Below are 25,601 nucleotides of genomic sequence, written 5' to 3'. Positions count from 1 at the left end.
TAGATGGTGTGTCACTTGCCGTGGTATATATCACATTGTCGTGGACAGGGAAGCCTTCACAGAGAGACACACTTCACTCATCGCGGGATCAGGTATCGGTGCCATGGGAGTCTTCGACGATTAGCTGACACTGTTCAGCGAGAGTCGAGATATGAGGCAAATCTGACGTCTCTAAATATTGCCTCGCATAGAATATAATGCGCTACCGGACAACCTGTTACTGAGATTTTGTGTTGTGGTGGATGGGGGTGATGTGTGCTGTGTTGTGGTGGATAGGTCCGTGTGTTGTGGTGCATGAGTCGGTTTGTTATGTAGTGGATGGGTCGGTGTGTGCTGTGGTGGATGGGTCGGTGTGTTGTGCTGGATAGGTCGGTGTGTGTTGTGGTGGATGGGTCTGTGTGTTGTGGTGGATGGGTCTGTGTGTTGTGGTGGATGGGTCTGTGTGTTGTGGTAGATGGGTCTGTGTGTTGTGGTGGATGGGTCTGTGTGTTGTGGTGGATGGGTCTGTGTGTTGTGGTGGGTGGGTCTGTGTGTTGTGCTGGATTGGTCGGTGTGTGTTGTGGTTGATAGGTCTGTGTGTTGTGGTGGATGGGTCTGTGTGTTGTGGTGGATAGGTCTGTGTGTTGTTGTGGATGAGTCGGTTTGTTATGTAGTGGATGGGTCGGTGTGTTGTGGTGGATAGGTCGTTGTGTTTTGTGGTGGATTGGTTGGTGTGTTGTGGTGGATGGGTCTGTGTGTTGTGGTGGATGGGTCTGTGTGTGTTGTTGTGGATGGGTCTGTGTGTTGTGGTGGATGGGTCTGTGTGCTGTGGTGGATGGGTCTGTGTGTTGTGGTGGATGGGTCTGTGTGTTGTGGTGGATGGGTCTGTGTGCTGTGGTGGTTGGGTCTGTGTGTGTTGTTGTGGATGGGTCTGTGTGTTGTGGTGGATGGGTCTGTGTGCTGCGGTAGATAGGTATGTGTGTTGTGGTAGATGGGTCTGTGTGTTGTGGTGGATGGGTCTGTGTGTGTTGTTGTGGATGGGTCTGTGTGTTGTGGTTGATGGGTCTGTGTGTTGTGGTGGATGGGTCTGTGTGTTGTGGTGGATGGGTCTGTGTGTTGTTGTGGATGGGTCTGTGTGTTGTGGTGGGTGGGTCTGTGTGTTTTGGTGGATGGGTTGGTGTGTGTTTTGGTGGTTGGGTCTGTGTGTTGTGGTGGATGGGTCCGTGTGTTGTGGTGGATTGGTCGGTTTGTTATGTAGTGGATGGGTCGGTGTTTGCTGTGGTGGATGGGTCTGTGTGTTGTGCTGGATAGGTTGGTGTGTTGTGCTGGATAGGTTGTTGTGTGTTGTGGTCGATGGGTCTGTGTGTTGTGGTGGATGGGGGTGATGTGTGTTGTGGTGGATGGGTCTGTGTGTTGTTGTGGATGGGTCTGTGTGTTGTGGTGGATGGGGGTGATGTGTGTTGTGGTGGATGGGTCTGTGTGTTGCGGTGGATGGGTCTGTGTGTTGTGGTGGATGGGGGTGATGTGTGTTGAGGTGGATTGGTCGGTGTGTTGTGGTGGATGGGGGTGATGTGTGTTTCCGGTGGATGGGGGTGATGTGTGTTGTGGTGGATTGGGGTGATGTGTGTTGTGGTGGATGGGGGTGATGTGTGTTGTGGTGGATTGGTCGGTGTGTTGTGGTGGATGGGGGTGATGTGTGTTTCCGGTGGATGGGGGTGATGTGTGTTGTGGTGGATGGGGGTGATGTGTGTTGTGGTGGATGGGGGTGATGTGTGTTGTGGTGGATTGGTCGGTGTGTTGTGGTAGATGGGGGTGATGTGTGTTTCCGGTGGATGGGGGTGATGTGTGTTGTGGTGGATGGGGGTGATGTGTGTTGTGGTGGATGGGGGTGATGTGTTATGGTGGATGGGTCTGTGTGTTGTGGTGGATGGGTCTGTGTGTTGTGGTGAATGGGTCTGTGTGTTGTGGTGGATGGGTCTGTGTGTTGTGGCGTAAGGGTCGGTGTGTTTGTTGTGTTTTGGTAGATGGGTTGGTGTCTGTTGCTTTGTGTTCTAACTAGAGTCTCCCTTCAGCAGGGTATACAACGCTGGTGTGGAAGTGTTAATTATGCACTTCCACAGAGTGATCCTTGAGTTACGACTATCATTAAGACCATGCGGAAAAAAGTGGTCGGTCCGTCTCTTCGCCCGTGATGACGTCATTGCAGTATTTCGAACACATGTTGAACACATCATCTCTTTGAGATGAATCATGTTCTACCCGGCTGTGAGTCACGCACGTGTAGCACGTTCTGGATACATGTAGTCCGTCCACAGAAGCTGAGGATTATGGGGTTTTGCTGTAATAAACAGCAACTGTAATGATTCTCAATACAGTGGAGCCGCTACATATACTGGACACCAATATTCCCTGTATAAACCAAGTGATGGTATATCAAATACTTGTAAACAAAAGTAAAACCTTAATACCTATAACGAAGTGTGAATCGGTGTGACTTTGCGCAGTGTAATAGTATTTTAGGTTCGTAAATATTACAACTGTGACGAAAGACGTAACGCGCATCGCGGTCCTCACTTAAGCTTGTGCTTTGACAGAGGATTCCCGAAAACCGATATTCAGTTCGTCAAGACGGTCTCCGCCTCTGACCCAGTCGACACAGCTGAGGCATGGTATGTTAATGTGTGCATACGACAGAACATGGGTCTCCTTCCTTCATCTGTAGTGGGGGCATTGTTTATGGGTGTAGTGTATACACGGAGGCGCAACTGCTAGCGTTACCATAACAAGTTTGACTGCCAGGGTTTCGGTACCAATTATATGGCAGATTCCTGATAATAGGAACTGCAAGTATTTTCTGCAGCATGATTCATTAGCGCCATCCCGTTGTCCGTGATTCATTCTCAGCTGAACCTTAACACGAATGCCCCAAGTCGATTTAATCTAGCATGACAAACTCGGCCAAATTATCGATGTCTTTGGTAAATCAGCTACAGAAATAACACTCACGCGAAACAGGCAAATATCACTCATATTGTTAGATGACTAAATATGTCTGGTACACATGTGACAGTTCAGTCAAGCAAATCTGGATTTGTCAATGTTAAAGTAACGCAAAAGACCTAATTAGTTTCTTACTTTGCATTCAATGCTATCCACAGCTCACGTTAGTTTCTGCTGGAGGAGAAAGCATGAGGATGTTATCTTGCCACAACTCTACATCAACATTACGTTGTGTTGGGGTCTCGAGACATCGGACTGTAGCCTGCATAATACAGGTGACGCCATCAATGGCAAGTTGTGTCAGACATGTGGAAGATGATACACTGTCGCAGGGATATAGTCTGTTGATGGTCACATTGTATGGCAATCTTTGTTACGTCATCTTTCACAAGAAGAACATTAAGGGAACGTGCATGGAGGCTAACAACGAAAGACATGATGGGAATAACAGAGATTCATAGAGACATGGATGGGAATAACAGAGATTCATAGAGACATGGATGGGAATAACAGAGATTCATAGAGACATGGATGGGAATAACAGAGATTCATAGAGACATGGATGGGAATAACTACACATCTTACACGCATACATGGTGGGAACAATATAACTCATACATACATGGTGGGAACAATATAACTCATACATACATGGGGGGAACAATATAACTCATACATACATGGGGGGAACAATATAACTCATACATACATGGTGGGAACAATATAACTCATACATACATGGTGGGAACAATATAACTCATACATACATGGGGGGAACAATATAACTCATACATACATGGTGGGAACAATATAACTCATACATACATGGGGGGAACAATATAACTCATACATACATGGTGGGAACAATATAACTCATACATACATGGGGGGAACAATATAACTCATACATACATGGTGGGAACAATATAACTCATACATACATGGTGGGAACAATATAACTCATACGTACATGGGGGGAACAATATAACTCATACATACATGGGGGAACAATATAACTCATACATACATGGTGGGAACAATATAACTCATACATACATGGAGGGAACAATATAACTCATACAAACATGGTGGGAACAATAAAACTCATACATACATGGAGGGAACAATATAACTCATACAAACATGGAGGGAACAATATAACTCATACAAACATGGAGGGAACAATATAACTCATACAAACATGGAGGGAACAATATAACTCATACAAACATGGAAGGAACAATATAACTCATACATACATGCAGGGAACACTATAAATTCATACAGACATGGCTGAACAATATAATTTCATACAGACATGGTAGGAACAATATAACTTCATACAAAAATTGAGGGAACAATATAACTTCATACACTCAATGAGGGAACAATATAACTTCACACATACATGGAGGGAACAATATAACTTCAAACAATTATAAAGGAAACAATAAAAATTCATACAAACATGACGGGAACAATGTAATTTCATACACACATGGAGGGAACAATATAACCTCATACATACATGGAGGGAACAATATAACTTCAAACATACATGAAGGAAACAATATAAATTCATACACACATGGAGGGAACAATATAACTTCATACACACATGCAGGGAACAATATAACTTGATACATACATGGAGGGAACAATATAACTTCATACACACATGGAGGGAACAATATACCTTCATACAGACATGGAGGGAACAATATAACTCCATACACACATGGAGGGAACAATATAACTTCACACACACATGGAGGGAACAATATAACTTCGTACATACATGGAAGGGAACACTATCACTTCATACACACATGGAAGGGAACAATATAACTTCACACACACATGGAGGGAACAATATACCTTCATACACATGGAGGGAACAATATAACTTCACACACACACATGGGGGGAACAATATAACTTCATACACACATGGAGGGAACAATATACCTTCATACACATGGAGGGAACAATATAACTTCATACACACATGGAGGGAACAATATAACTTCATACACACATGGAGGGAACAATATACCTTCATACAGACATGGAGGGAACAATATAACTCCATACACACATGGAGGGAACAATATAACTTCACACACACATGGAGGGAACAATATAACTTCGTACATACATGGAAGGGAACACTATCACTTCATACACACATGGAAGGGAACAATATAACTTCATACACACATGGAGGGAACAATATACCTTCATACACATGGAGGGAACAATATAACTTCACACACACATGGAGGGAACAATATAACTTCATACACACATGGAGGGAACAATATACCTTCATACACATGGAGGGAACAATATAACTTCACACACACACATGGGGGGAACAATATAACTTCATACACACATGGAGGGAACAATATAACTTCATACACACATGGAGGGAACAATATAACTTCATACACATGGAGTGAACAATATAACTTCCTGCATACGTGGAGGGAACACTATAAGTCATACATTCATCTTTGGGAACAATAAAGTTTGAAGTTTAACAATAACAACATGTGCCACGGGGAACGTGTGGACATCGCTAGCTGATGGTGTGGGGGTGATTGATCGTTAGTATTCTCTATATGTGATATAGGTTGACAGGCTTGCGGAAGGTTCACCATGCAGAAGAGCCCATGTCTTAATGTGTATGTCGGCGTCATACGAGCAGGCAACCCAAGTACAGTGGCATTCCATGTCGAGAGAAGGAAAAGATTTCAGGAACTGTTTATTGATAGAAGTTATTAAAGGAAACAATGTGTACAGAAGAAAATGTATAGATAAGCGAAAATGAAATGAAAATGCTTTAATGTCTGCGGTAAAACACCAGGAAAATTTTGAAGGAGAAAATACTAACATGCATGTCGTTCAATGACATTTAACATTAATCAATTGCTCACACATGCATGTGGTTTCTTGTTGGAAAAAAGCTGACAAATGTTAATGGTTCTGGATGGTGAAGTCAGGATGTGGAACAATTCTGGAAAACTAGGTGCAAGTATAGTGTTAATATTAGTGGAACCCGAGAAGACAGTGTGCTGAGGAAAATATTCTCCTATTTCAGATGAGACGTGTGTAATTTTTGTTGCTGTCTATCAGAAACGTCGCGATCGCTGACACATTGGTGTTAATGTTTAAGCGAGGAACAATCTAGAACATCATAGTATTGATTCCTGCACATAATGTTTGCATTTATTACAGGGTGAATTTATTTCGTGACTTCTGTGACAGGATGTTCGTATGTAGCATTAATCATTATTTCCTGTGTAAGTAAGGAATATAAGATCACAGCAAAACTATATGTGAGAACAATTTTACTTATGCGATTGTTTTGGCTAAAGTTTAAATCTATATAATTATTCATTACTGCTGGAAAATCTGTCTGTAGATGCGACCAATACCCCGTTCATATGCGCCTCTATACATATGTGTGTATATGTGCATACGTGTGTAGAAACATATACGTGAGTATACTTGTCATGTGAACGCGTTTACTCATGTGTGTATATTTACACCAGGAGCAAATTTGCATCATGTCTGAAGCAGGTGCTGAGCAAAGTATAGAAAAAAAGTTGTTATGTTTCATGAAAACTTTTTATTTTCATAAAGTAGAAACCTCAACAATACGACAGCCAAACATTCAGCACTGAGGGACAAATAGTAATGAAGATCCCATCACGAGAAATTAACGTCACAGCCAAACCTGATGACATCAGAAGGCGTGATGCAATGGCCAGTGGCACAAACACGTGTGTTTAAATAGTCTTTGGGGTTTACATTTACTACTAAACGTTTTTTTGTCAAATGCCTATCAAACGTAAATGACTAAACGTAAATTACATCTGAACTTCAATGGTTTAGTATCCAGATATAAAAGCTGCGTTTTGGCGCTGTTCTGTAGAAACATTTGTTGATATAGCAGCCCTGTTCATGATCATAGGCTGAAACTAATTCACATTACCTTTTACTAGCCCTCACGTATAATTACATCATTAAAAATCGCTTTGAAAATTCCTCATTAACGAATAAGTTCTTACCAACTATACCTTTTGTTGTATTTTACAAGGTATATACTTTTTGTATGTTTCTTCCAGCTTTGAATAAACATGTTTGGTTGCAAACTATGCTATAAAGAATTGAGCTAAGCATAAGGAAAGTTAGCATAGCGTATATTTCACAACATCTGCCGACAAAATATTTAAGTATATTTGACAATTCAATTCTGGCTCACATGCGGGATTTTTGGCATTGAAATAAGAGGACTATACTGAAATTTTTAGAATGATAGTTATTATTTCTGACATTGTCACACATATCTCAGTTTAACATTTTCTTGATGGAAATGTTATTCACCGACAATTGAAATAGCACCCCCAAGCTAGGAAATTACATCTGTGAATTATTTGCACATGTATTATTTGTTATTTTGTTTCGAATTAAGTTTCTGGTATACTTAACTAATTAATGCACAGAAATTTATCTTAAAATACACTACAATTTAGGAATAAATCGGTGTCATATTTGAGCGACTGCATTTGTTCCATGTAACTGAGAATGGCTGTATTTAAACACCTAAGTTGATTTTCGCGTGAACGCATAGTGAATGTACATATACATACACGTATGTATAGTTACACATGTGCAAAATTACTTACGTTAGTAAATGTTGTGCATATGAAAGGGGTACAAGTCGATGTGTTGGTGGGGAATACCCGAGTCTGTTATCAACCTAGGCTTGCCTTTACATGGGGGAGGATCAATATGATGAAAAGAGGTGGCATCACTGGCGCATTGTGTTACTGTCGGCCGCAAAATGACCTGATTGGTGCCCTTACGTGGCTGACAGATGACCGCAGTGTCCCGCGTGCAAATGGCGCCCAAGTCAAGACTCAACACTTAATCTTGTCATTATTAATTATGCTCCCGTGTATGGTATGCTGGTACACCGTGGATTCATATTTATGACATTGATTTCCTGTTTAGTACTCTCTGAAGCTTCGAAGAGACACGACTGCTTCAAATTGTGAAGACACAGACATGTTCAAACACTAGCTTCTGCTAAATAGTGTTGCTGACGTGCATATGTTAGTCCGAAATGAATATAGTTTAACGAGAGGAGATACATTTTTAGTCTTCACTCATAAAGAGTTTTACATGAAGCTTCTTGCATGACGTCCCATGGGTGCCAGTGGTGACGCAGTCGCGCTCGTTTCAGTGGCAGTTCCAGTAATTGAGGCCAGTAGTATTGTTGCTTCATAACTCTATGTGTGAAGTCGGTTGTGTTTGTCCTAGTGGGCATCAAGCAGTCACAAGTTATCTCCTCTTGTTCTAAGGTATTCAACTGCAAACTAGAACACGAAATAAGTTCTTTGGCTATGTGTGGAAATGTTCAGTGAAGCGATATCCGCATCTTCCCTCACAACTGTGAGGACGTTGTGGTTTACACATAGCACAGACCTGACTTCTCGTCTTACATACACATAGCACAGACCTGACTTCTCGTCTTACATGCACATAGCACAGACCTGACTTCTCGTCTTACATGCACATTGCACAGACCTGACTTCTCGTCTTACATGCACATAGCACAGACCTGACTTCTCGTCTTACATGCACATAGCACAGACCTGACTTCTCGTCTTACATACACATAGCACAGACCTGACTTCTCGTCTTACATACACATAGCACACACCTGACTTCTCGTCTTACATACACATAGCACAGACCTGACTTCTCGTCTTACATACACATAGCACAGACCTGACTTCTCGTCTTACATACACATAGCACAGACCTGACTTCTCGTCTTACATACACATAGCACAGACCTGACTTCTCGTCTTACATACACATAGCACAGACCTGACTTCTCGGCTTACATACATATAGCACAGACCTGACTTCTCGTCTTACATGCTCATAGCACAGACCTGACTTCTCGTCTTACATGCACATAGCATAGACCTGACTTCTCGTCTTACATGCACATAGCACAGACCTGACTTCTCGTCTTACATGCACATAGCACAGACCTGACTTCTCCTCTTACATACACATAGCACAGACCTGACTTCTCGTCTTACATACATATAGCACAGACCTGACTTCTCGTCTTACATGCACATAGCACAGACCTGACTTCTCGTCTTACATGCACATAGCACAGACCTGACTTCTCCTCTTACATACACATAGCACAGACCTGACTTCTCGTCTTACATACATATAGCACAGACCTGACTTCTCGTCTTACATACACATAGCACACACCTGACTTCTCGTCTTACATACATATAGCACAGACCTGACTTCTCGTCTTACATACACATAGCACAGACCTGACTTCTCGTCTTACATGCTCATAGCACAGACCTGACTTCTCGTCTTACATGCACATAGCATAGACCTGACTTCTCGTCTTACATACATATAGCACAGACCTGACTTCTCGTCTTACATGCACATAGCATAGACCTGACTGCTCGTCTTACATGCACATAGCACAGACCTGACTTCTCGGCTTACATGCACATAGCATTGACCTGACTTCTCGACTTACCAAGGTTAGACCGCAGTTCAACATTTACATCTAGTGTAAAGCTTTTCTCAACACTTACATCTATCGTATATCTTTTCTCAACACTTACATCTATCGTATATCTTTTCTCAACACTTACATCTATCGTATATCTTTTCTCAACACTTACATCTACCGGAGATCTTTTGTCAACACTTACAACTTGTGTTTTTCTTACCTCAACACTTATTGAATATCTTACTACAACAATTACATGTATTGTAGGTCATATCAACAATTACATGTATTGTAGACCTTATATCAACAATTACATGTATTGTAGACCTTATATCAACAATAACATGTATTGTAGACCTCATATCAACATTAACGTGTTTTGTAGACCTTATATCAACAATTACATGTATTGTAGGTCATATCAACAATTATATGTATTGTAGACCTTATATCAACAATTACATGTATTGTAGACCTTATATCAACAATTACATGTATTGTAGGTCATATATCAATAATTACATGTATTGTAGACCTTACATCAACAATTACATGTATTGTAGACCTTATATCAACAATGACATGTATCGTAGGTCATATGTCAACAATTACATGTATTGTAGACCTTATATCAACAATTACATGTATTGTAGACCTTATATCAACAATGACATGTATTCTAACTATTACCTCAGCACTCACATATACTGATATACGAATGTCAACACTTCTATGCAGTTTAGATCTTATCTCAACACTTACACTTACTGTAGATTTTACCGAAACATTGTCAAGTGATCTGGACCAAGTGTTATAGTTTATATGACTGATCTAAAGTCGATTTTGTGCATTGTTTTGAATCAATACTAGCGTGTGTGTCTGATTCTGGAAGACGTCACCACGCACTGCAGTGAAACTGCCTCTGATATCGTGTGCCAACTCTCCTCTAGACAGGTATAGTACGAACGCTTCCTACGTAAGGGAGGTACTCACGCATTCACTGGTGACTATAACTGAAAGTTGTGCACACTGTCTACTGATGTGCCCGGTCGTCATGACTACACATTATATGGCAGCGTTTGCAGGAGAACGTAATGTCAGACCGCCAGTTTTGTGGACTGAAGAATGAAAGTGAATATGTAATCCCTGATTCAGAGTTTGATGCGGCAGCGATGCTCCCTGACCTGGGTGAAACCCCCATGTTTAAAGCAGAGTGATGTATTACCAGTATCAAGGTAGCAGGATCACTGTGGCAAGCTGGGCATTATAGACAGCATGTTGTCCAGTTGTCAATAACATGCAATACATACAGAAAACATGCAATACACAACAAACCCACTGGCATTCCAAGTCGAGAGAAGGGAAAGCTTACTGTTTACTGTTTATTGATAGAATGAAAGTGATCCAGAAGAAATATAATTCGTTGATATGCGACAATAAAGGAGATTGAATCTGATAATAATGGGTCGAGAAATGTCCTTGCATATGCGCTCTTGAAAATGGAAAGCCAAGGTATTTCAAGGTAATGATCGTGGGTGGGTAAGGGATAACAACATGGGTTTGGTGCTACTTCTTGGGGTGGGTTAAGGTTGGTCGAGGACAGCAAGTGTCTCTCCGTAATATATGCTTTGAGATAAAACCTATCAGAGAAGTAAGTGTTGAAATGGGACCTCTTCTTATGCAAGTGTGGAGGTAATGTCTATCCTAGATGTAAGTATGGAGGTAATGTCTATTTTAGATGTAAGTGTGGAGGTAATGTCTATCCTAGATGTAAGTGTGGAGGTAATGTCTATCCTAGATGTAAGTATGGAGGTAATGTCTATTTTAGATGTAAGTGTGGAGGTAATGTCTATCCAAGACGTAGGTGTGGAGGTAATGTCTATTCCAGATGTAAGTATGGAGGTAATGTCTATCCAAGATGTCTATCCTAAAAGTAATTGTGGAGGTAATGTCTGTCCAAGATGTAAGTGTGGAGGTATTGTCTATTCGAGATGTAAGTGCGGAGGAAATGTCTATCGCAGATGTAAGTGTGGATGTAATGTCTAGCCTAGATGTGAGTATTGAGGTAATGTCTATCCAAGATGTAATTGTGGAGGTCATGTCTATCCTAGATGCAATTGAGGAGGTCATGTCTATCCTAGATGTAAGTATGGAGGCAATGTCTATGCCATATGTAAGTGTGGAGGTAATGTCTAGCCTAGATGTAAGTGTTTAGGTAATGTCTATCCTAGATGTAAGTGTGGATGTAAATGTCTCTCCCAGATATAATTGTGGGGTAATGTCTATTCCAGATGTAAGTGTGGAAGTAATGTCTACCCTGGATGTAAGTGTGGAGGTCATGTCTATCCTAGATGCAATTGAGGAGGTCATGTCTATCCTAGATGTAAGTGTTGAGGTAATGTCTATCCCAGATGTAAGTGTGGAGGTAATGTCTGTCCCAGATATAATTGTGGGGTAATGTCTATTCCAGATGTAAGTGTGGAAGTAATGTCTACCCTAGATGTAAGTGTGGAGGTAATGTCTAGCCTAGATGTAAGTATGGAGGTAATGTCTATTCGAGATGTAAGTATGGAGGTAATGTCTGTCCCAGATGTAAGTGTGGAGGTAATGTCTGTCCCAGATGTAAGTGTGGAGGTAATGTCTGTCCCAGATGTAAATCTGGGGGTAATGTCTGTCCCAGATGTAAGTCTGGGGATAATGTCTGTCCCAGATGTAAGCATAGAGGTAATGTCTGTCCCAGATGTAAGTATAGAGGTAATGTCTGTCCCAGATGTAAGTGTGGAGGTAATGTCTGTTCCAGATGTAAGTGTGGAGGTAATGTCTGTCCCAGATGTAAATCTGGGGGTAATGTCTGTCCCAGATGTAAGTCTGGGGATAATGTCTGTCCCAGATGTAAGTGTGGAGGTAATGTCTGTCCCAGATGTAAATCTGGGGGTAATGTCTGTCCCAGATGTAAGTCTGGGGATAATGTCTGTCCCAGATGTAAGCATAGAGGTAATGTCTGTCCCAGATGTAAGTGTGGAGGTAATGTCTGTCCCAGATGTAAGTGTGGAGGTAATGTCTGTCCCAGATGTAAGTATAGAGGTAATGTCTGTCCCAGATGTAAGTGTGGAGGTAATGTCTGTTCCAGATGTAAGTGTGGAGGTAATGTCTGTCCCAGATGTAAATCTGGGGGTAATGTCTGTCCCAGATGTAAGTCTGGGGATAATGTCTGTCCCAGATGTAAGCATAGAGGTAATGTCTGTCCCAGATGTAAGTGTGGAGGTAATGTCTGTCCCAGATGTAAGGGTGGAGGTAATGTCTGTCCCAGATGTAAATCTGGGGGTAATGTCTATTCCAGATGTAAGTCTGGGGATAATGTCTGTCCCAGATGTAAGTATAGAGGTAATGTCTGTCCGAAATGTAAGTGTGGAGGTAATGTCTGTTCCAGATGTAAGTGTGGAGGTAATGTCTGTCCCAGATGTAAATCTGGGGGTAATGTCTGTCCCAGATGTAAGTCTGGGGATAATGTCTGTCCCAGATGTAAGTATAGAGGTAATGTCTGTCCCAGATGTCAGTGTGGAGGTAATGTCTGTCCCAAATGTAATTGTGGGGGTAATGTCTGTCCCAGATACAATTGTGGAAGTAATGCCTACCCTAGATGTAAGTGTGGAGGTATTGTCTGTCCCAGATGTAAATCTGGGGGTAATGTCTGTCCCAGATGTAAGTGTGGAGGTATTGTCTGTCCCAGATGTAAATCTGGGGGTAATGTCTGTCCCAGATGTAAGTCTGGGGATAATGTCTGTCCCAGATGTAAGTGTGGAGGTAATGTCTGTCCCAGATGTAAGTGTGGAGGTATTGTCTGTCCCAGATGTAAGGGTGGAGGTAATGTCTACCCTGTCTATCACCATGGGAATTGAAGACGTATATAGATCTGTGTACGTCTTTAGTGCAATACTACTGAACGTGGATAAAGCAATACTCAGTTACTCAGACGTCACCAGTAAACAGTAAAACCTGCATGACATAAGGCACATTGTCTTCATGTCTCCGTGTTAATCATGTCCTGTAGGAAAACGTGGCATAGAAAAGTAACCACTGACGACCCGGCTGGCTGACAAGAGCTCTGACAAATGTGCCGCTCTTTTTACCGAGACCTGACAAGCGACAACTGGTACTGCTGGAGGCACTTCGCGCGTGATGTCACCAGACGGATGTTCTATTACGCGCGGTCAAGCAGCATGAGATAACAGTTTGACATCTGTGTTTACAGTCCTGTACAGTAATACATCAGCCGTATGCAGGAAGACCCACAGTCCTTTGTGCTGGTTCTGGTCCCGTCGTTCGTTCTATCGCATGTTAGACGTGTTCTCTAGGCGAGGGGTCTGGAGAAACAGGTGGCCTTGACAGTACAGCAATGTTACGCTGCCTCAAAAAGTCGGTTACAACACGTGCAGCATGTGGGCGGGGCTTATTCTGCTGTAACGTGACGTTACGTCCCTGCATTGCACAAAGGGCAGAACATGTTCTCAAATGATATCTTCCCGATAACGTACGCCATTTAAATTAATTGCCATAAACAATGATCAGTTGTGTTCTCACATGAGCTGTGATGCCACCCCATACCATATCCACCCCCAAACGGACGACGTTGTGTAATGCAAGCGTCGCTAAAATGTTCTCCTGGACCCTTGCATGACCACCTGTGAACAGTATACTGTTCTATTCTTGTCTTCTGAACCTCAGATGCTGTCTATGTCAAGCTAGGCATCTCTGACGGTGACGTGGAAGCAAAAGAGGGCGTATCGCTGGACGTCAGGGCCGGATGTTGTGCACCGCCAATCTGTTGCGTACGATTGTACCATGAATTGGTCTCAACCCGGGGACTGTCCGAGCTGTTAATGTGGCAGTTTGGTATCGATTCCGCAGGTGCACCCACCGAATATGGTTGTATGGTTGTAGTGTTGACGTGACGTCACACGTGTACGACCGACCAGTGGCAAGTCATGAGTGTTGCCCGCCGTAGATAACGTCTCCATAGAGATACTATTGTTTCGATGAACAACCTCGTTTTGCACCATTTCTGTTTGCAGAATACCCACGGCGCGTAGACGTTGATTTTAAGCACGCCGTGACATTCTGAAGCGTTATTTACGGTTCAACAAAGGCGGATATGATTGCTGAAGTGTGAATTGAATTGAATCAGTGTGTGCTGTTCACATTAAAAAAACCGTGTGTGCTCATCGATTATCATGCTCCCAACAATCACACAAACATCCATATTGTGCGCCATAAATTCACATGCACGTGCAAATTGTGAATCACGACCTTTAAGTCAAGGAGATGTCTTCATGAATAGTTATTGAAAGATGCATTATTTCATTTCAGCACAGATTTTTTAAAGCTTTTTATGAAGCATGGTTACTTTTCCCCCGAAAGTATGGAATCATGGAGATAGAAACAAGACGCGTAATAATAACATAACACCACAAGAAGTTATGTTGTATATTTACATTTTATTATAAAATTACATTCTTTTCACCGTCAACAGTTGGTTTGGTCGACAACGCGGACAAGTGTACTTTGATGTATGTATATGTCTACTGCCAAACCAGACGTGTTATTTGCACTTTAAACAAGTATATATATAAAGTCGGATAGAAACACGAGTAAGACCATTACTACTACACAGTTGATACATGGGTACCCATCACTCCACCATTCCTATTGCGCCCATTTGAACAGACATTCATTTATTCGATCTTATATTCGTTCATTCATCCAAGTATTTCTATGGTGAAACAGTCACTCACACCCGCTTTCCTTCCATCGTCCTTCCATCTATTACCATGTTCTCCTCCAACTATTAGCAAAGATATGATTTATATAAAGGGGGTACGGGTATAGCCTTACCCTCTAGACGCCATGGAACAGTGCTTCTGACGCGTGCAAGTTATCTTGCTGCTTTACTGCTTGCATCAATCCCAACCTTCATTCTCAGTGATTGCGGTCCGATTGTTTTCACGAACATATGGATAATGGCATAGCAATAGTAAAATGTACACAACGCACGAAATCAGGAATTACAAGTGAATGGTTTCTTTAGACATGTTACACATGAAGATTCGGGTCTTCAGTAACCCATGCTTGTTGTAAGAGGCGACTTACGGGATCGGGTGGTCAGGCTCGCTGATTTGGTTTATGCATGTCATCGTACTCCAAATGCGGGGCTGGATGCACCTGATATCAATCACTGGATTGTCTGGCCCAGACTCGATCATTTACAGATCGCCATCATATAGTTGTAATATTGCTGAGTGCGGCGTTAAACAACAACAAACAGACAAACGTTAGACATGTCTCCAATGTCGACCCTCTACAGAGCACCAGATTCCGACATTGGCTCACGCACTATGGCAGTTGGGTTGCGAGGCATTTGTTCTCCCCGTAGCCCTTCGACTATATACCCCTTACAGCCTTGGCTGTATCAAGTCTGCAGAAATATTGTATTGTAAATGTACTAACTACTATTCGCTAACCACACACGCCTGCACCAGATCAAGAGGTCTCTTCGTATACTCTGAGCTATCTGCCCAGTACTGCTGTCAGACAGACGAGTCCACCAACAAACAGGGATGATGCGTGAAGCCTGGTACCAATGTTTTCGTCCTTAACATTTACTTTTGAAGTAGTTGTCTCTTGGCCCATCGTCTGTACCACAGTGTCGTCTGGTGTTTGAGATGCAGGTTTCTGGAACAACCGGAAGTAAAGATACAATACATGATAGCAACTGATACCACGGAGAGAGAGAGAGAGAGAGAGAGAGAGAGAGAGAGAGAGAGAGAGAGAGAGAGAGAGAGAGAGAGAGAGAGAGAGAGAGAGAGAGAGAGAGAGAGAGAGAGAGAGAGAGAGAGAGGTGTATATTTATTAACTTACCGTGTTTTGGTGTGTCATCCCGGAAGTATGGCTGGGGTCGACAGACGAAGTATTTCTCGGAGTTGGAGTCGTTGATGTCACTGGCTCTGTGACTGATGGTGTAGTAACAGATGTTGTAGTTGATTGTGTCGTCATAGTCGGTGTTGTGGTAACCACTGGTGTTGTGAGAGTTGTAGTCGGAGTTTCTGTAGTAGTAGTAGTGGTCGGAGTTGTACTTGTAGTAGGAGTTGTAGTTGTAGTTGTAGTCGGATATGTGGTTGTAGTCGGTGTTGTAGTAGTAATAGGAGTTGTAATAGTTTGAGTTGTAGTAGTCTGAGTAGTAGTAGTAGTAGTAGTAGTAGTAGTAGTAGTAGTAGTAGTAGTAGTAGTCTGAGTTGTAGTAGTAGGTGGTGTAGTAGTTGGTGTCGTTGTGGTGGTAGACGTCATTGTCGTAGTTGTCGTTGTGGTTGTAGTCGGAACTGTAGTTGTTGTCTCCGTAGCGGGCCTTAAAACTGCTGACGTCACCCCAGTCCAATAAGTGCTGAATGTCTCCACGAAAGTCACTCTACAAGAGAAATGCTCATGCCTAAATAAGGAAGTAATGGAAAAAACCATAACATGCTTATTCGGTAGGCCTGCACCAGGCAACGCAATGGTTAGTGTCGATCCATGACGCAAAGAGGAGGTATATTTCATCAGTAGTGGGTATGATTGGGGTTCTGTAACAGTTCCTGCCTGTGGCAGACCTATGATGATCCCTTCAGGGAAATCCGCGACCAGCTTTCTTAGTGAGGCGGGTCACAGCAAAGATGGGTCTTCAAGGGGTTCCTATCGACGATTCGGTCCTAACCATGCATACCTGAATGAAGGCTTTTCCCAACAATTTCGTATTTTATAAGTATGATATATACTGTCTGTCCCGAGGTCTGCCTGTGACATTATTCACAAGACGGAATTTAATGGTTGTGTTTTAGACTTCTATTTCAGACAAACATACTCACCTGACTTGCAGGTTGCCTTGCTGTGCTGGTGGCGCCCGCCACGTGGTCATCAGGGAGAATCGAGGTGTGCTTGCTTGCTGTGTCACGCCGCCATTCTGGGGATACGTTGAAAAAGGAGATGAGTGACCGAAATTTCATGTTTCATATTTCAACTATCCCCACTATAACATTAACTCATTTCTTAAAAGATTTGCAAGCAATAAGAACCTGAAAAAATACAAAGTCAGGCTTCAGACAGAGGTAAAGTAAATACCTCAGGGCTTAACCCAGTACACAGTGGTCTGGCTACAGACGGGATAAAGTAAACACATACGAACGTACCCCAGTACACAGTGGTCTGGCTACAGAATGGATAAAGTAAACACATACGAACGTTCCCCAGTACACAGTGGTCTGGCTAGAGACCGGATAAAGTAAACACATACGAACGTTCCCCAGTACACAGTGGTCTGGCTACAGACGGGATAAAGTAAACACATACGAACGTTCCCCAGTACACAGTGGTCTGGCTACAGACGGGATAAAGTAAACACATACGAACGTTCCCCAGTACACAGTGGTCTGGCTACAGAATGGATAAAGTAAACACATACGAACGTTCCCCAGTACACAGTGGTCTGGCTACAGACGGGATAAAGTAAACACATACGAACGTTCCCCAGTACACAGTGGTCTGGCTACAGAATGGATAAAGTAAACACATACGAACGTTCCCCAGTACACAGTGGTCTGGCTACAGACGGGATAAAGTAAACACACACGAACGTTCCCCAGTACACAGTGGTCTGGCTACAGAATGGATAAAGTAAACACACACGAACGTTCCCCAGTACACAGTGGTCTGGCTACAGAATGGATAAAGTAAACACACACGAACGTACCCCAGTACACAGTGGTCTGGCTACAGAATGGATAAAGTAAACACATACGAACGTTCCCCAGTACACAGTGGTCTGGCTAGAGACGGGATAAAGTAAACACATACGAACGTTCCCCAGTACACAGTGGTCTGGCTACAGAATGGATAAAGTAAACACATACGAACGTTCCCCAGTACACAGTGGTCTGGCTACAGACGGGATAAAGTAAACACATACGAACGTTCCCCAGTACACAGTGGTCTGGCTACAGACGGGATAAAGTAAACACACACGAACGTTCCCCAGTACACAGTGGTCTGGCTACAGACGGGATAAAGTAAACACATACGAACGTTCCCCAGTACACAGTGGTCTGGCTACAGAATGGATAAAGTAAACACACACGAACGTACCCCAGTACACAGTGGTCTGGCTACAGAATGGATAAAGTAAACACATACGAACGTTCCCCAGTACACAGTGGTCTGGCTAGAGACGGGATAAAGTAAACACATACGAACGTTCCCCAGTACACAGTGGTCTGGCTACAGAATGGATAAAGTAAACACATACGAACGTTCCCCAGTACACAGTGGTCTGGCTACAGACGGGATAAAGTAAACACATACGAACGTTCCCCAGTACACAGTGGTCTGGCTACAGACGGGATAAAGTAAACACACACGAACGTTCCCCAGTACACAGTGGTCTGGCTACAGACGGGATAAAGTAAACACATACGAACGTTCCCCAGTACACAGTGGTCTGGCTACAGACGGGATAAAGTAAACACATACGAACGTTCCCCAGTACACAGTGGTCTGGCTACAGAATGGATAAAGTAAACACACACGAACGTTCCCCAGTACACAGTGGTCTGGCTACAGAATGGATAAAGTAAACACATACGAACGTACCCCAGTACACAGTGGTCTGGCTACAAACTGCTGACGGTCGAAGGATCCGACCAGGGTCGGTTGAAGTGTATTCGTGTCGTATTTCCTCATCTCAGACAAGAATCCAATGAATTGTCGCGTTGAGTTTGACTTCAACGTCACTGCAAAATGTAGCCATGAGATCACGGAGCACACAGATAATTGGTCTAAATTCATGATCAAATATGGAATGACAATACCATTAATATCACCATATCTAGAACAAATTAATGTCATAAATGTTTTCATCATTTGACACGTGTACGATATTTTTATAACTCGATTGTATCTGCTCTCTACTGCTCCATCGAGTTATTCGACAGTATCGTCTATATGTCTTTTCTGTATGGAGTCAATGGGAACTCGACAGTATCGTCTGTAGATCGTTTGTTAGATAGAGTCAGGGGGAACTCGACTGTATCGTCTATATGTCTTTTGCTCTATGGAGTCAAGGGGAACTCGACTGTATCGTCTATATGTCTTTTCTCTATGGAGTCAAGGGGAACTCGACTGTATCGTCTATATGTCTTTTCTCTATGGAGACAAGGGGAACTCGACAGTATCGTCTATATGTCTTTCTCTATGGAGTCAAGGGGAATTCGACTGTATCGTCTATATGTCTTTTCTGTATGGAGTCAATGGGAACTCGACAGTATCGTCTGTAGATCGTTTGTTAGATAGAGTCAGGGGGAACTCGACTGTATCGTCTATATGTCTTTTGCTCTATGGAGTCAAGCGGAACTCGACTGTATCGTCTATATGTCTTTTCTCTATGGAGTCAAGGGGAACTCGACTGTATCGTCTATATGTCTTTTGCTCTATGGAGTCAAGGGGAATTCGACTGTATCGTCTGTAGATCGTTTGTTAGATAGAGTCAGGGGGAACTCGACTGTATCGTCTATATGTCTTTTCTCTATGGCGTCAAGGGGAACTCGACTGTATCGTCTATATGTCTTTTGCTCTATGGAGTCAAGGGGAACTCGACTGTATCGTCTATAATTTTTTTCTCTATGGAGTCAAGGGGAACTCGACTGTATCGTCTATATGTCTTTTGCTCTATGGAGTCAAGGGGAACTCGACTGTATCGTTTATATGTCTTTTGCTCTATGGAGTCAAGGGGAACTCGACTGTATCGTCTGTAGATCGTTTGTTAGATAGAGTCAAGGGGAACTCGACTGTATCGTCTGTAGATCGTTTGTTAGATAGAGTCAAGGGGAACTCGACTGTATCGTCTATATGTCTTTTCTCTATGGAGTCAAGGGGAACTCGACTGTATCGTCTATATGTTTTTTGCTCTATGGAGTCAATGGGAACTCGACTGTATCGTCTGTAGATCGTTTGTTAGATAGAGTCAAGGGGAACTCGACTGTATCGTCTATATATTTTTTTTCTCTATGGAGTCAAGCGGAACTCGACTGTATCGTCTATATGTCTTTTCTCTATGGAGTCAAGGGGAACTCGACTGTATCGTCTATATGTCTTTTCTCTATGGAGTCAAGCGGAACTCGACTGTATCGTCTATATGTCTTTTCTCTATGGAGTCAAGCGGAACTCGACTGTATCGTCTATATGTCTTTTCTCTATGGAGTCAAGGGGAACTCGACTGTATCGTCTATATGTCTTTTCTCTATGGAGTCAAGGGGAACTCGACTGTATCGTCTATATGTCTTTTCTCTATGGAGTCAAGGGGAACTCGACTGTATCGTCTATATGTCTTTTGCTCTATGGAGTCAATGGGAACTCGACTGTATCGTCTGTAGATCGTTTGTTAGATAGAGTCAAGGGGAACTCGACTGTATCGTCTATATTTTTTTTTTCTCTATGGAGTCAAGGGGAACTCGACTGTATCGTCTATATGTCTTTTCTCTATGGAGTCAAGGGGAACTCGACTGTATCGTCTATATGTCTTTTCTCTATGGAATCAAGGGGAACTCGACTGTATCGTCTATATGTCTTTTCTCTATGGAGTCAAGGGGAACTCGACTGTATCGTCTATATGTCTATTTTCTATGGAGTCAGGGGGAACTCGACTGTATCGTCTATATGTCTTTTGCTCTCTGGTGTCAAGTGGAGCTCTCCAGTATCTGTTATGTGTATTGCTCTATAATGCTATGCCGGACTAGACGTATCAGCTTACCTGTAATGATGTCATTTGGCCTGTACGTGTCCTGTGATAACTCGACGTGGAACGGGGCGGGGTCGCTGCTGGGGCCGGAGCCGTAATGGCTGGGCACCATGGAGTCACACACAAAGTCGGGAGCACCGCTGGGGTAGGGGGTGACGAGACACACATGCAACAGGAGTAGGAGCCACAACAGTGAACACTGCCTGGCTCTCAGAGGGTTCGTCATGGCCTGGAATAAACATATGCAGCTGACGGGTGTGTGGAGAAGTGAGGATGTCGTGTTGTATTGTATCTGGCTGACAATATCGCAACCACGCACAAAACCAGATGTGTGACATGGCTCTTGAATGAAATCAACAATGACCATATTAATTCTTAAAAGTGAGTGAGCTGTGAGCAATATTTGCGTTACTGTAACGTCACGGCGTGTATAATGAGGGATTGAGTGAAGATAGAGGATGGAGGGTCTTGTTATTAAGGGAGAAATGAACAAAGACAAGATCATTATAAGAGGATCACTGCTTTGTGAGATCAGCGATAAGGGTATGGTGATTGGTTTCGAACAGACGTTCATCGAATCCTGGATATGAGGGACGCAACGCTGAATAGCCCGTAGCCTTAGACCACTGGGATGTCCTCACACAGTTAATTGTTTCACATATACACCTACAGGACCTGGCGGTCACACTTCAGAGGCTTACCCATTAAAAGGCATTTGTTAAAATCATTTCACCCAAGCACACTCCAAATATAGTTTGTTTAATTAAATTAACATACAGCATTAACATGATGCATAACACTTAACCGTACAGATATAATATTGGATTGAGATAAATCAATGTACAGTAAAAAGAGCATTCAAAATCATTTCAAAATCTCTGAATCAAAGTGTACCTGTCAACCGCTAGTATATCACCAGGCAAACGTACACGTTACTTTTCGTTTTGTTCTTGTATTATTCAAAGATCATTCAAATGAGCTTAAATAATTATTTAAAATGCAATCCTAAACTACTAGACGGGTGAATGCGCTGAGTGGACGGACAGTCCCCGTGGGCAGTACATGTGCCCCCAGCAGTATCACGGTAATTCTATCGCTCTTGGTGACGCCTTGAGACAGGCAGAGACATCAACGCACTGCCCACAAGCAGCAATGAGTCACTGGCCGCTACAATACTACCAGTAAACTAGAAATACAACCCCCGAGGTTACACCCCTCAACAGACAAGCGCGTCTCCATTGATCACATCAACATCTTCGACGGACCAGGTTCAGGTGGCGTAACGTCCTACTCAGTGACGAGTCACAGTTTGGTCGCTGATGGTGATGTCCGAGTTTACCGTCGGTTTGGCGATCATTACAATGATGCTTGTCTGATGCAGCTGGACAGAAAACTGTAAGGTACCGGAAAGAGATTTTGGTTCCAACAGTTGTTAGATTCATGGCTCGGCGACCTTACATGACATTACAGCATGACAACACTCGGTCACATGTGGATCATGTCTATACTGCATTCCTCGCTCAGAATAATGACAATGTCCGTCCGTGGCTTGTCTGTTCTCCAGATTTTAGCCCCTTTGAACACCATTGGGATGAACATGGTCGCCGTGGATACCGACGTCCACTTCCGCAAAGAAACGGCCAACACTTGCGACATGCTCTGTTGATGATTGGCGGAAAATTTCTACTTGTGAAGAAAGATATTGTCTCGCTGAGACGATGTTGTCAGGCATGTATAGACGCTATGGGGATGGACTCACAACCTAATGAACTGTACGGTTTGGATGAATTTTGACATCCCTTGTACCATGTGATTTTTAAGTCTTCTAATAACAGAAGGAAAGGTTTGTCAGGGAAACATGTAGGTGCGCAGAAGGTAAAAAGAACACTCCCAAAAGGCAATCAACATAACCCGTTTTCCTTGATGTAAATATCAACAAGAATGTGTACCCTGAAGCATCCACCAGCGTCATTCACTCAGGTGTACCCCGCACCTGTACATCTACAACCGAGGTTACAGGAGCTGGAAGGACTAATGATGCATTATGAATGCCTTGTTGGCAGATCAGGTCAAGCGAGACAACTCCGATGACGTTTCCTTGAACTGTGATGGAGCTGTGTCCCGCTGGTGCCCGGAGCTAGTCGTACTAGCCGGGCGGGGCTCGAGAAAATGTGTAGTCATCGCCAAAGCAATCCCAAAACAAATGTCGTGAGGTAATATGAGGATGGCAATTAGACAGGAGACCTTTGATGTCTGAAGAACATAGCTGTGTGATTAATTGCTTAATTAGGGGAGGAAGTTGTCCCTGATTCACATGTTTTTAATATGTTGTGATACATCGGTGAGAAATGCGGTAGATCTCTTGAATCCCGAAGATACTGACAAACTGTTTAAGTTGAAAGGATGTTACATATATATTAAAAGAAACAGTAAAACGTAATATATTATTGGTAATGGAATATTGAACGTAGTGACGATATGAACTAAATGGTTTGATAGACTGGTCAGTTTTATACCTGTGCACACCAAAACACACCAAGACGGATCAGGGTAGCCACACAGCTAACGTTCTTTCCCTTGCAACTGGCGTATATCACTGATGGTCAATGACAATAACAAGACATTTTACCTTACTTTAACAGTTTTGAGGAACGTGCTACTAAAACAATCACTATGCGATCACTAGGAAGATTATTACAGTTACTTGTAACATCTATTCCCATGAAACGTGTTTCTGCAGACATTAGTTTTCCTGTGTCTGTTCACGAAAACATGAAACGGAGCAGATCTCGTCCAGTAACATCCAGTGATTCGACATCTTGTATCGTTGTGATAAGCCATCCAGTTATCAGGCAGAGTTTAGATGTACTATTGCTTTGATGTCACATTTCTAGACATGTACTGTTGCGTCCTACAAACATACTGAAGCTACCTGACTACTGGGATTCATGTTGCAGTCAGTATACTGGAATAGGTCTGTTTCCACCATTAGAGAATTATAGGTTTTAACATCAGAACTGGTTGAAGGGTTTTAACATCGCTTATAATTTATAACTGCACCTATATCTCGGTATTAATTTCGGATAGTCTGCCCTCATGTATTTGAAGGGTTGTGTGTCTCAGATAGGTCCTGTCAACATATATTTGAAGTTTGTGTGTCTCAGATAGGTCCTGTCAACATATATTTGAAGTTTGTGTGTCTCAGGTAAGTCCTGTCAACATATATTTGAAGGGTCATGTGTCTCATGTAGGTCCTGTCAACATATATTTGAAGGTTGTGTGTCTCAGATAGGTCCTGTCAACATATATTTGAAGGTTGTGTGTCTCAGGTAGGTCCTGTCAACATATATTTGAAGGGTCGAGTGTCTGAAATACGTCCTGTAAACATATATTTGAAGGTTGTGTGTCTCAGATAGGTCCTGTCAACATATATTTGAAGTGTGTGTGTCTCAGGTAGGTCCTGTCAACATTTATTTGAAGGGTCGTGTGTCTCAGATAGGTCCTGTCAACATATATTTGAAGGGTCGAGTGTCTGAAATACGTCCTGTCAACATATATTTGAAAGTTTTGTGTCTCAGATAGGTCCTGTTAACATATATTTGAAGTTTGTGTGTCTCAGGTAGGTCCTGTCAACATATATTTGAAGTCTGTGTGTCCCAGGTAGGTCCTGTCAACATATATTTGAAGGTTGTGTGTCACAGGTAGGTCCTGTCAACATATATTTGAAGGGTCCTGTGTCTCATGTAGGTCCTGTCAACATATATTTGAAGGTTGTGTGTCTCAGATAGGTCCTGTCAACATACATTTGAAGGGTCGAGTGTTTAAGATACGTCCTGTCAACATATATTTGAAGGATCGTGTGTCTGAGATACGTCCTCTTAACATATATTTGAAGTTTGTGTGTCTCAGATAGGTCCTGTCAACATATATTTGAAGGTTGTGTATCTCAGATAGGTCCTGTCAACATATATTTGAAGTCAGTGTGTCTCTGATAGGTCCTGTCAACATACATTTGAAGGGTCGAGTGTCTAAGATACGTCCTGTCAACATATATTTGAAGGATCGTGTGTCTGAGATACGTCCTCTTAACATATATTTGAAGGGTCGAGTGTCTAAAATACGTCCTGTCAACATATATTTGAAAGTTGTCTATCTCAGATAGGTCCTGTCAACATATTTTTGAAGGTTGTGTATCTCAGACAGGTCGTGTCAGTATTATATTTGAAG

General features: G+C 42.6%; 1 protein-coding gene across 1 annotated transcript; it reads right to left on the bottom strand.

Moving 5' to 3' along the window:
• Positions 1-15,946: 15,946 nt before the first annotated feature.
• Positions 15,947-21,600, bottom strand: LOC139479448 (uncharacterized). Its single transcript, XM_071262298.1, has 5 exons — positions 21,387-21,600; positions 19,232-19,321; positions 17,455-17,549; positions 16,475-17,018; positions 15,947-16,288 (listed from the first exon to the last, which is right to left on the bottom strand). The coding sequence occupies exons 1-5, from the start codon at positions 21,598-21,600 to the stop codon at positions 16,209-16,211; spliced, it is 1,023 nt and encodes a 340-aa protein (XP_071118399.1). The 3' UTR covers positions 15,947-16,208.
• Between the last annotated feature and the right edge of the window lie 4,001 nt (positions 21,601-25,601).

Source organism: Haliotis cracherodii, unplaced genomic scaffold (assembly GCF_022045235.1).
Source record: "Haliotis cracherodii isolate W230 unplaced genomic scaffold, xgHalCrac1.p SCAF_4, whole genome shotgun sequence".
In the NCBI taxonomy this organism is placed as follows: Eukaryota; Metazoa; Mollusca; class Gastropoda; order Lepetellida; family Haliotidae; genus Haliotis; species Haliotis cracherodii.
The sequence above is the reverse complement of the archived record's forward strand: the minus strand, read 5'-3'. Positions and strand labels throughout refer to the sequence as shown.

Excerpts from the sequence above, each read along its gene's own strand:
- LOC139479448 (XM_071262298.1), bottom strand. The coding sequence starts at position 21,600 with ATGACGAACCCTCTGAGAGCCAGGCAGTGTTCACTGTTGTGGCTCCTA. Across the intron at positions 17,550-19,231 it reads CCAGACCACTGTGTACTGGG|AATGGCGGCGTGACACAGCA; the intron begins GTACGTTCGTAT and ends ACGTATCCCCAG. Across the intron at positions 16,289-16,474 it reads GGATGACACACCAAAACACG|AAACCTGCATCTCAAACACC; the intron begins GTAAGTTAATAA and ends CGGTTGTTCCAG.